General features: G+C 42.4%; 1 protein-coding gene and 1 long non-coding RNA gene across 12 annotated transcripts in view; one reads left to right on the top strand and one right to left on the bottom strand.

Annotated features, from left to right (window-relative positions):
• Positions 1-754, bottom strand: part of TMEM26 (transmembrane protein 26) — a 39,333-nt gene extending 38,579 nt beyond the window's left edge. For 2 of the 6 annotated variants that reach the window (XM_010957977.3, XM_074374060.1), the window contains exon 1: positions 183-510. In XM_010957977.3, the coding sequence (XP_010956279.2) occupies positions 183-373 (191 nt within the window). In that variant the 5' untranslated portion in view covers positions 374-510. Of the gene's footprint in view, positions 1-182 lie in introns of all 6 variants that reach the window. The other 4 variants (XR_012510243.1, XM_074374058.1, XM_074374059.1 and 1 more) reach the window with 4 other exon arrangements.
• Positions 1-13,034, top strand: part of LOC123617697 (uncharacterized) — a 549,026-nt gene that overhangs the window by 415,319 nt on the left and 120,673 nt on the right. The gene's annotated exons all lie outside the window — the stretch shown is intronic.

The following is a 13,034-nucleotide window of genomic DNA, read 5'->3' on the forward strand; positions in this document are numbered from 1 at the left end:
TTGCCCAGAAGACTCCCGAGCATCTCGCGCTCTTTCAAAGCTCCTGGCGAGGACAGTGGGGGTCCGAATCCCAGTAAAGAATCAGCAGGCTGCAGGGAGATGGGCTCTTGGGCTGCCAGTGAGTGCCACAGGGGACAGTACCCGGGGACTCGCGCGCCCTCCCTTTCCCGGGGTGCGCTCACCATTTGTAGCCTCTGCCGCGCTTGAATTTGAGGGTGAGCGCCGTCTCCAGAAAGAGCAAGAGGTTGAGCAGCGCCAGCAGCCAGTACCACGGCTCCTTCTTCACCTCGGTCACTCGCCAGACTCCAACCAGCGAGTGCAGCACAAACAGCAGCCGGGTGGCCAGGGCGTTGAGCAGGACCAGTCCCCCCATGCCGCCCGGCGCGCTCTGCCCGCCGCCCCTCGCCCGCGCCCCGCAGACCCCGCGGCGAGCGCCCGAGCCCGCCCGTGGGCGGGACGTGACAGCTCCGAGACCTGCTGCTGCTGTCGTCCTTCCTCACCCTCCCGGGAACAGGAGAGAGCGGAGCGCCCCTCCCCCAAACTTCCTGAGAACTCCTAAAGAGAGGAGATTGTAGACCCGGCTTTTCGGGCTTTTGGGGGCGGCTGCGCCGCCTGGGTTCCTGGGCGTTATTGTCCAGCCCTGCCCATCCCCCTCCCAATCCCGGGGGACCACTCTCCATCCCTTCCCTCGACCCCCACCCTCTAGGGCTCCGTGGGGTCCCCGAGAACATCCCCATTCCAGGGAATTGGAAAGAAGAGAGAGGTGGACTGAAGGTCAAGGGGCTGCAGAGCCAGAAAAGGGAGGAGGAGGGGGATTGGGGTGTGGGGGAAGGGAGCTTTTCTTTTATCAGTGAAGTGCTTTAATTCACTCATACTTCTTACAGGAACAGGCTCTCATGGTGACTCTAAGCTAGGATGCAGGAGGGCCAAAGAACCGGCTGTCCAGGCAGTTTTAGAAATACGGTTCCTGCCCAGTTTAAAGAATAAAACTTTCCAGGACTAGGGCAAACCAGGCGCGCTTGGCTTGTTGAGAGGTCTCTGCACCTCATTTAGCGGATGGGTGGCCCTGGTCACTTCTACTCTTTCAACACTGTGTTATTAAAGCAAAATGTTATTCTTTATTATGTTTCCCCCATTCTCACCCCCCACCCCGACTTTTTTTTTTTTTTTCGGTAAAGGAAATAGGATGGCAGGACAAGAAGGCAGAGGGGACAGTGGGGAGGCGATAAAAGATAAGGCCAGATGTTAGACTGGAGGGAGAAATTCATGGAGTAGGGAACTGTACCCTTGAGATCAATGACTAATGAATTACACTCTGTCTTTCCAGTAGCCAAGGCAAAGAGGAAACTGAAGTCAAGGTTTCCCAAAACACCTTCATGATTTTTGTTTCCTTGTTTGGTCTCTTACCACCTGTACTACTATTTACCCAGCATTTTCCCTTAAACTCAAATTTTTACCAAAATAATTTTAAAAGGAAACTTTATATCACTTACAAATGGAAAATCAATGTAGTAGGCTATAAATGGAAGGTAATTGAAAAAATAAATTTAAAAAATGAAGCTAAGTTACTGAGATCTTGTTAGATGCGAATTATTACCTTCCAAGGGTCTGTGCCTCAGCCTCCCTCTTTCTGGGAAAATAAAGAAATGCTAATCCCATTACTACTAAGTGTGAATGCTCTCTTGATCCCATTAGTAAAGTTGAAAGTGAAACTCAAAGAGACTTTCTTGGTTAGGCTTATTCAACTTAAAACCATATCATCTCAAAATTAGATTGAAATCTCTGACTTACATGATTACTGTTATCATTAGGTGAAAAAAAAAATCCACCTACTTAAAAGATAAGCTCAGTTATTTCTGGTACTGTGATTAGGGAGACTTTTTTTTCCCTGTGGGTCTGCGTTGTCCCCTATCTTACAGGAAACCCAGCAGTGATATCCTGGGGCTGTTTATTATAGTGCCCTTCCATGTAGGCTGATGGTGCGGTGACCAGTGACCGTACACCAGTGATGCCTGAGGGCATAGGGATCAGTGCAGTGGGAGGCAGTGTGGTGTGGACATTGGAGCCCTAGCACTAGGTCAACTGGCTGCCTTGGTCTTCTGGCTGAGCCACTTAGTAGTGTTGTAACCTTTGGGTCTCAATTTCCTCATCTGTAAATGGGGTTCTAAGCCTTTTGACTCATAGGGCCATTGTGGGTTAAAATGAGCTAATTCATATAAAGCACCTGGCAGGTAGTAAGAGCTTGGTAAACCTTGGTAATTCTTGCCTGGACCACGAAGGGTAGTCCAGGGGAGATGCTCTTTGATAATCTGAGACAAGTAATAATAAGAGTGGAGAGAGAAATGTGACATTCCTAAGACCTGTCAAAATCCTACAGTCCAACACCACCAGGAACACATTTGTTGCTGAACAAGTTGGATTTATGACATTTTAGGGAGAGAGAACATACTCCAATGGAGAACCATGGAGCACCTCACTAAGAAGCTGTTAGAAGGGTTAGAAAGGACTTAACTAGAAAGGATTAGGCTTGTGTTAGGTGATTTTAAAGAGGGCTTAAGAAAGCGGGGCTTTACTCTAGATTGGATGTTCTCAGGAAATGGGGTTAATTCTATGACTGTGTGTCTTAATAAAGCTAATTTAGGTGGATGGGGAATGCTTGGTCATTTTTGTGGTTTGGACAATGTTCATGTTTTGTCTGTGTTCAGACATGATTGCAGAGTGGTCCTATTTCTGTCTTGATCCATCACACTCACAGAGTGGCCTTGCTTGATGTTCATATTCTTTGAAATTTTTGTGTTCACTAGGAGGAGGCCAAGGCCTGATGGTGCCAGACTAGCTGCCTGTTTCAGGGGGTTGCTTTTCTTTTTCTCAGGCCTCCTAGAAAGAGCTCTCCAGGAGATGGGGTTCACAAAATAGGAGGGAGGTCTATGTGACATCTCCCACACATCTTTGTTTTTTTTCTGTTTTAAAGATTCAGATTCAGTATAGGTTTACTGGCTCTGTATCTAAAAAACAAAACTGTGACTCATGAGAACTTTAAAGTTATTTCTTTTTATTTTTCTCCTAAACCCATTTTTAGAAAACTGGAGACTTTGAAAAATATCTTGAGACCTTCAATCCAATAGTCCAATAATCTTTTAAAAAAGAAAAAATTAAACCATTTAAAAAAATCTACTCTTCCTGAAGAAGCAATTTTAGCCTCAAGTTCTCTGTTCTTGTGGTCTGAGCTGGGGTTGCACTAGATCAGAACCAGCTCATTCCACTGACCCAGTGAACAGCAGTCACCAGTACTCTCTTCCCTTCTGAATGCAAAGTGAACACAGTTGTCAGGCTTCTCTTTCAAACTAGAGTTTGGTTGCATGAAGGAGTCTTTCTCAGGCTAGCTCAAATAAAGTAGTTCTTGGAAGGGTAGGCATGTTCCAAGACAGATGGAGTTTTTTGGAAGCCAAGCACAGGATGTATAATAGGCTGGGCCTTACACAACTGAAACTGGAGGCCAGCTGTGGACCCGAGTGGCTCCAGGAATCTTACGGTTGCAGTTTGTGGACCTTTCAGAGCAACTCTGATATTGTTGGCTTTTAGCCAGATAAATCTCTCCATATTCTGAGTTCAAAATCCTAAGAAAAAGAATTTGATTGAATTCCTTCAATTCTAGTTACCAGCTCACACCATGAACTGCTGAGTAGGCTGTTGATTGAATGCAACCAGTCATTGGCCGTGCCTATGCAAAGACCAGTTTAGTGCTGCTTTCTTCATCCTTCAGCATGGGGTTCTGGGGAGGGAAATTTGAGCAGGGGATGAAGGGGGCATGGCAGGCACATTGACTCACCTAGTACCATCTGGCCCTGGGGTGACATGCATGTACTATAACTATAGTGCTAGAGATGTCCCTGCCTGATACTATCCAAATACTGTGCATGCAATTATGGGCCCACCTATGGCCTACCAATGGGGATACAATCCAAAGTTATGCCTGCATCCAGAGCCACCAAAGCTGCAGGCTGGTCTCAGAAGCCACAGTCTCCTAGTAATGTTCATTTCTCCCTTAGCCCCATTTTGATCCTATTCAGACATCACTCTAAACACACACATACACACACACACAAAAGCAGACAGTGGTATCAAAGTAAGGAGGGTTCCTTTGAGCCTCTGAGACCCAGCACTTAGTGCATCTCACTCAGTCCTTGGTAGAGCTGCCTTGACTTCTCTTCTCTGGCACATCCCCCAGCCCCGGCTGTTGTCAGATCCACATCTGACCCCAAGGATGCTCTAATTCTCTTCACTTCCTTATTCGGAGTCCCACCCAGCCCACTCCCATCTTTCTTTAAAGAGCATTTCTCAGATTTTAGCTTTAGATCATTGATAACTCTAGGTAAGGAAAGAGAAATGGCTTCCAACCATTTCTACAGTTCTGAATATAGTTATTGAATAAATACTTTGATCACAAGTACTCTTTGCACTTGCTACTATGACTTCAGCTTCTCAGGGGCTCTCCTAGAGAAAACCGTGCTCACCTCTGCTATTTTAGACTGTTTTCTTCTGCTCTGGCTTCTCCTTTGACGCAATCCTGTCTGTATTCTATCTTCCTGAAATTCCTCAAAATTCCTGGTTCCCCCCTTACTCTTTCTAGCGTTTTTTGTTTGTTTGTTTTTTTAATTGTGTCCTTTTTGGCTTTAAAAATCATTTCTATCATTTCAAAAATAAAGTCTTAGCTCCCAGCTCACAATTTTGAACCAGAAAACTCACAGATTTATTTACTGTTTTTGAAATGTGTAGATTAAAATAGGAACTATAACTGCAACTATTTCACATTATATATAATAGTAGAGGAAAATCAGATCTTTATTAAGTTAGTAATAACTGTAGTAATTGCTCTTCTTTAAAAAAAGTAAAAGCCAGTGGTAATTGTCAATCTTCAGACACTCTAACAGCTAGCAAGGAAGAGAAATCTAAAGTACAGGTGAAGGGTCTGGAGTGAGGCTGCCTTCGAGTTGCCTTCTTTAAGCCTTGGCACCACATTTTAAGTGGTTGTTGACAAGTTACTTAATCTCTTTGAGCCTTGGTTTCTAATCTATAAAATAAGAACAATGATAGTACGTTCATGTATTATGAGAATTAAACTGATTGATATTTCTGAAATGCTTAGAAAAATGCCCATAACATAGCAGGCACTCAGTACATATTTGTTGAATGAATAAATGAAGTCGTGAGTGAGGGCTGAATAAACAACACCCCCAAACAGAAATATGTGATTCCCCAGATGGTATCATAGCTGAGGCCTCTTCTAAGGCCAGCTGCTTATAAATGATGGGGTAAATAATAAAGTAGTAAGTTACATTAACGGCATGAGCTCAATACTTCATTCTATCATGTGAAGCGAGATCAGGGATCACTGGAAACACTGTATGATTGACTGTGATGATAAGTAAGTTTAAAAATGCTGGTGGTTTTACCAGCCTTAGTAGTATGAGATTCATCTCCCAAGATAACTAAATAATTAAGATTTTGGCTTTAGAGTCATACAGCTTGGCTTTGAGTCACAGTTCCTGTTACGGGCTGACTTATGTTCCCCCAATAGCCATATGTCAAAATTCCAGCCCCTAGAACCTCAGAATGTAACTGAATTTCAAGAGAAGGTCTTTAAAGAGGTGATTACATTAAAATGTAGCTGCTAAGATGGGTCCTAATCCAATGTGACAGGTGTCCTTATAAAAAGAGGGAATTTGGGTGCACAGGGGCAACAGAGGAAAGGCTGTGGGAGGATTCAGGGAGAAAGCGGCCATCTACAAGCCAAGGAGAGAGGCCTTAGGAGAAAGCAAACCCACTGACACCTTGATCTCGGGCTCTCAGTGATCTAGGACTGTGAGAAATTAAACATCAGTTCTTTAAGCCATGCAGTCTGTGGCATTTTGTTATGGTAGCCCTAGGAAACTAAATGCTTCAGGAATATGATCCGTGTAAATTTGAGTGTTTATCTCTCTAAGCCTCAGTTTCCTCATTTGCAAAAAGATGATATAAGTAGCACATAGCCCATAGATTCTGAGGATGAAGTGAGATTATCATTTAGTGCAGATCCTGCCTGATAGTAAGAGCTAAATATGTTAGCTGTTGTTATTATTGCTGTCACTGTAATAACAATGATGATTCTTGTTGTTGTCTCCAAAGGGACAGTTATCAGGCTCCCTCCTTATTACCTGGTTGAAAAGTGAGCAACATTGTTATCCAAAATGTTTTATCTATCTGTAAATCGCAAGCCTGTTTTACAGATGAGGAAACAACTTCCTTTTAAAGGATTTTGGGAGTCTGGTAAAAAGGCTTGAATCTTTAAGAAAATAAAGTATGACTATTAGATGTAAAATAATCAGTTTGAAAAAAGAAGGTTCATTCAAAATGTGAATTTAAATCATGATTAGCTCATGCAGTTTGTTGTTGATTGTCACTTGATTGGTTGGTTGGACATTTTGATCCATTTTGGATTTGCCCAAATAAGCCTAGGACCAGAGCTATTGTCATTTAATCATAAAAATTCTTGACCACATGAGCTTTAAAATTAATGTGTACTGGAAAGCACTGTAAGATGTCTCTTCTTATAAATGCTTGTTTTAGGTGTGATGTAGAAGAGGTGGTCTGGATGCTATGAAGAGGTTGGTAGGGTGGCGGTCAGAATGCCTTAGTTCCAGCCCCTACCTCAGGGTCTCCCTTTGTAAAATGGAGCTGAGGACACCAGCCTTGTGCACTCTATGATCTGTAAAAGAGTTACATGAAGTAATGAATGTGGAATTGCTCTGTGGAAGGACATTGACGTCAAGGTTAACATTACGATCATAAGTCATGTTGATATATATACCCTTGATATGATGTGATGAGAATAGCACTTTATCTCTATGGTCTTCCTCCCCTAAACTGATAACCCCAGTCTAACCAGGAGAAAAACATCAGACAAACCCAAATTGAGGGACATTTTACAGGATACCCTACCTTCACTTCTCCAAACCATCAAGGTCATGAAAAAATAAGCAGACTGAGAAACACTCACAGACCAGAGGAAATTAAGGAGACATGATGACTAAATGTAATGTGGTCTCCTGGATGGGATCCTGGAACACAGAAAGGATGTTAGTGGAAAACTGGGGAAGTCCAAATAAGGTCTGGAGTTTGGTTGGTAGTAATGTAAGATGCTAACAAAAGGGAAACTGGGTGATGGGTACAGGAACTCTGCACTATCTTTGCCAGTTTTATGTAAATCTAAAGTTATTATAAAATTAAAAAGCTTATTTTTGAAAAGGAAATTGACATACTAATAATATTTTACTTGGTTATTTCATTTTATTTGAAAGCAGTTTATAAATTCAAAAACTCACTTTACAAATTTCAGGTAAGGGAGTCCTTATGTGATAATTTGAGAAAAGTTTTAGAGGAGCGGAGTCAATTATCTTTCTGCTGTCGCCCATCCATAGGGGCTCTGCTTCAGTGTCATCGTCATCAACAAAGTCATCACATTGCTGAACAGTCCACTGAGTTTACCCAGTCCAGTCTCTTCACTTTGCAAACTGAGGCCCAGAATGGGCAGGTGCCTTATTTAAAGTCACAACTTACTTAGTTTATAATAGCGTTAAGAATGGAAAATGAAAGACTTTATTATTGCGCATAAAGTAATAGAGAAAATATGCAGATGTTTGTATGTGTATAAATATAGACATATACACACAATATGTGATACATACTGCATTACCTATAAAATCCTTCTCTTTAATAGAAATGAGATGTGAAAGCATAGGCCAGTCTCTGTAGTGGGTTTGTTAGTCTGGTGGGTTTTTTTGGTTCTGTTTTTTGTTTTTTTGGGGTTTTTTTGTTTTTGATTTTTTTGTCTAGATTGTTAAGGAAGCGCATTCAGCGCAGGGAAGGAAATTGATAACAAAAACAAGTGAGTAAAACTGTGTCCCTTTTATGTGACAGGCCTGCACTTGATTGAGGATTTAAAGGTAGGCAGGATCAGGTCTCTGACCCTGAGGACCTTCCAGCCTGGTCTAGGCAGCACACACCTAGGCAGCTCTACACTAGCACACTGAGAGCACAAGGGTAGACATATATGCCCAGAAATCTCGAGGAGAGTCACCTGACCCAACTATGGGACCAACTTAATGGTCAGGACCAACCCTTTCTTGGAAGAGTGACCACCTGAGATATCTTAAAAGATAAGTGAGGAGTTAGCCAAATGGAGAGGAAAGGGCCAAGGGACTCCAGGCAGGAGAACTTCTCATCCTCTGAGATTGCAAGGAAGGAAGGAAGCATGTGGGTTGAGATAAGGCCAGGGCTGAAAGGAGGCGGGAAGTTGACAGAGAGGCAGACACTGGGTGGGGATCTTGAGGGGCCTGTAAAGCCTGGGGCCTGAAACTGAGGGAAAGGATAGTAGACTGTGAGCAAAGGCAAACAAAGGGTTAATGAACAGTTCTGAGCTGGTCTTCGCACTAACATACAGGAGTATGCAATTTCCTCTGGCAGCCTTCAGCTGTGCAACTGTAGAGAGATTTCAGAGAAAGTGGGTTGTCTCATTCTCTTGGGTTCAGTTTTCCCAGACAGGGTGAGCAGAGTACGGGGATCTAAGGGAACCAAAGATGGTGACTATTAACTGGCCAGATATCAGATGAAAACTTCATGGGTAGGACAAAAAGGGGGATGGGTGAAGTCAGCAGACTGGAAGGAAACAGGCTGCATGAAAGCCGGTGTTTCTGTAAAGATAAGGGAAAGTCAGCATCTCTTAAAATGAAATTTGTTAGGAAAGAAAACTAATCCACGTATCAAACTTCTGCGTAAATAAAAGGAGATGCCTGGAGGGTTGAGAGAGGCAGAAGACGTGAAACCCAGATGCCACTGACTTCCGCAGAGGATGACACAAGAAGGTAGAAGCCACAAGAGTGCACCCCAGGGTGCTGGGGCTTTTGGGGGGAGGTGGGCAGAATTGCAGAAGGGTTGAAAATACACCAAGGAGAGGAGATGGAGTGGCAATACGTCTCGTTTGGTGACCAAGGGTTGCAGAAATGGGAGGAATGTTTAAAATAGGTGCTTCTAATATGGCCAGAAAGAAGCAGCCCACAGAAAAGGGCTTAGGTACCAGGCGAGCTAACTAAGTAACTACAGGCCAGTGCATAAGTAAATTAATGTTACTCCCTTTCCTCATTTTTAAGTTCTGCTCTAACAGGCTGTTGTGGCACTAAAGAAGGTAGTGCATCTGGACCACAATAAGTGGCCTGTAGTACACGAGAGCCAACTTTGACGGTGGCTGAGAATCCTGGGCAGTCTGACCAGTCTATACAAGACCCACACACAGTAGACAGAGAGTTGGTGGTGCACTGGTGCCAGGCAGGCAGAGCAGCGGTAAGGGTCTGATAGGATTAAGAGCTGGAGTTTGAAAACCCATGGCAAGAGTTTAATATCGAAGCTGACTTTGAAATGCCAAACATGATGGAGGTCGGTATCTCAAATCATTACTGCCAATATATGTTCTAAAAAAAAATTCCCTTTTTGGCCCTGATTGCACCCCAAAAGGCTAATCTATTGTCTGTAGGTCAAGAGGAGGCGTATATACATGGCAGAAAATAAGTAGAAGGAAAAGACATTAATTGAGTATGGGACAAAAACAAAGAGATAAGGAAAACCTGTACAGAGGCAACACTGTCAAGTGAACTCAGTGGAGTTCCATGGCTCTGGGCTCAGACTGTGTTCCCGAGGAAGGGCCATTCATGAGATCCGTGAGGTCTTTCACTCTCATTATATATAACAAGTGGGTTATATTTATAAAATAGAATCATAACTACGTCTGGAACTTTTACACAGAAATTAAGGGTGACGTATGTGCCAGAATGATTTATATTCCCTGATAAGATGGTAAAGATTTATTTTACTTTGCACTCTTACAGCTTGGATTATTATTCATACTTTATTTTGCAAATTGGTGGTAACCCAATTGCAGCCAAATCAAGAGTTCACATGCCAAGTTTTGGTCTGAAAAAGTTTTTGCATCCAATATATACTTGGCCACAAAAATAAGGAGATCGAATAATACAACAGAAAAGAAAGTGTTTTATGTACTCTGGAGGTCAAAAACAGATGTGAATAGGGTGCTCATGGAGTGTGGCTAGCTAACATCTGGGAATCCCTAATGCATTTCACTGTCCATTTGTAAGTTTCCCCCAATGTTTAATATCAACAGCTATTCAGGAACGTAATGACTTGCACAAAGAATAAAATTTATAGATATCAAAGACAAAGCCAGAAAATTACTCTGTTCTTGGCATTCATCCTTCCTGGGCAAGGACTTCATATTTTCTTTCTGTCGATGCTATGTTTAATAAAGCTATATGATTGGTTAGATTTCGATTGGGCTGAATGTGTTTTGTTTTGTTTCTTTTCTATGACTCAGTGAAAAAAGAAACATAAAACCTTATGCTTGCTTTAATCAGAGAACTCTGGTTTCTTCTCTGTAATCTGAAGAAGAATTGAGAAAATATTCCCAGAAGGACTAGTTGTGTCTGTAGTGGGGGAGGAAGGCGAGAAAGAGTTGCTGAGGAAGGTGGATAATTTAGCTATTTTCTTCTCTTGGCACACAGTCTGCCTGATTTCTTGTTCCTTTCAAACAACTCCCTTCTGCAAAGACAGCTCCCACGAACTGCAGAATGTGTAAGGAAATTTGTAGAGGAGAGCAAACATGTCTGTATTTTCGACCACAAAGGTTAAAAACGCTGAGGGACACAGCTGCAAAGTTGATGGCTGCTCAATGTAGCAATTAAGATTAGACATATGTTCCCCTCTCTTCCACAGACCTATGCTGCATTATATGAATTAATGGTAATCTAGACATTCCTTTTGGCAGATCAGTCTGGCCCATGGAATTGATTAATGACTAATTCAGAGATGACAACAAGGTACCAACTTGTATGCCTACTCAGGTCCGCTGGTAGTGGCTGCCGGGAATTTGAGGCATTAGCAGAATTCTAAGGCTCTTCGTAAACTCAGTGGGAAGGTACATCCCTGGTAGACTTTGGATATTAGCCAGGACAGTGGGCAGGGAGGGTAGCAGTACAGGAGCCACTTAGTTACCATCCTCGACTGAACCTAAGGTGTTTGTCATGATAAGATCTGCTTCCTAAGGTCTAAGAATTTTTCGTTCAAAGTAAACACACAGTAGCAGTAATACATCTAATCACGGGGTGACACTTTGTATGTAGAAGAACTTGTACGAGTCATCTCCTGAGATTCTTAAGTGATCTCACAATACAGAAATGGGATGTATTTTTATCCCCATTTCCAAATGAGAAACTGGATTTCAGAGCAGATAATTCATCCTAGGTCGTGCAGTTGGTAAGTTAGAGAATGTAGGAAATATTTTGTAATCACTCAAATTTCTGACTCAAATTAGGAGTCATAAAACTGGGGGAACTATGACTAGGATTTTCTGATCACTAAATTTTGCAACAATAAAATATAAACACAACTACACAGGAAACATTTACAATAAACTTGTGTACACAAGATTAAGTGACAACACGTGAGAGATAGCTGACCTTTGAAATGCATGAATGACTAGTCAGACTTCTCCAGAAAAAAAGAATGTATTTATTTATTTATTTCTTATAAAGAATTGATTCATGTGATTATGGAGGCTGGCAAGTCCAAAATCTGCAGAGTCTATATACCAGTTGGTGCCTGAAAAATGGCAGCCTGCTGTAGGACAAGGAAGAACAGAGGTCCCACTTTGAAGGCTGTCCGGCAGGAGAATTCTCTCTTGTTTGTAGAAGGGTCAACATTTTGTTCTGTTCAGGCTTTTAACTGATTAGATGAGGCTCATACATATTATGGGAGACAATCTGCTCCACTCAGTCTGCCAATTTAAATGTTAGTCTCATCCAAAAGCGCCCTCACAGGAATACCCAGAATAGTGTTTGACCAAATATTTGGGCACCCCATGGCCTAGTCAAATTGATACATAAAATTAATCGTCACAAGTCCATCCCTTGTCAATTTGTCATCCATACACCTCTCCTTAAGCCATATTTAATCTCCAAATAAGGTAAGTAACAAGGTTATCCTTATACCTAACATGATACAACTATCCTGGGTACAACCAAAACACACTAACCCTTTTCTCAGAAGAGGATGAAACACCGTTGAGCCATATTTACTCTTCTCCTTGATATGCCGTAAGTTAAGTAATATAAGGGTAGAGTGTTATGGACTGAATCGTCTCCTCAAAATTTATATATTGAAGCCCTAAGCCCCAGTGTGACTGTGTTTGGAAATAGGGCTTTTGGGGAGGTGATCAGGGTTAAGTGAGGTCCTAAGGATAGAGCCCTAATCTGATAGAATAAGTGTCCTTATAAGAAGAGGAAGAGACATCAGAGATCTCTCTCTGAATCTGCTTATGCATAAAGGCAAGACCATGTGAGGACATAAGGAGAAGTTGGATACTAGCCAGGAACAGAAGTCTCAGCAGAAACCAACTCTGCGGGCACTTTGATCTTGGACTCTCAGCCTCCAGAACTCTGAGGAAAAATGTCTGCGGTTTAAGCCACCCAGTGTATCTCGTCCTGAGCTGACTAATGTAATGACCAAAGCCCCACCTGAGGACACTGGTTACTATCACAGAAGAGGGAATTTATTTAAAGTATACCAGTCCTATAATTGTCTGCATGTGCTAATCCATTCTGTTAAATTTCTAGGCTGGGCATAGACTCTAAATGAAACTCCTTTTTTTTTTTTTAAGGAAATCGGAACACGTACTTTCCTGATATTTTGAGGGCTGGATTCTAAATTACAAACTGCTGAATCTTCCCCTGCTGTTTCAAAGCAGCATGGTGAAGTTGTCAATAGTAGAGGGGGATGACTGGGAAAGAGGGGAGACAGTCAATCAATGTTTTTAAGAGCTGACCATATGCTGAGCCTTGGAGATACAATGGGGAAAAGATGCACACTGTCCCTTCCCTCAGTCAGTGTTCTAGAGAGTGACCGAGGTTCCCAAGTGGGTGTACAGTATTTCT

This window comes from Camelus bactrianus, chromosome 11, assembly GCF_048773025.1.
Source record: "Camelus bactrianus isolate YW-2024 breed Bactrian camel chromosome 11, ASM4877302v1, whole genome shotgun sequence".
Taxonomy (NCBI): Eukaryota; Metazoa; Chordata; class Mammalia; order Artiodactyla; family Camelidae; genus Camelus; species Camelus bactrianus.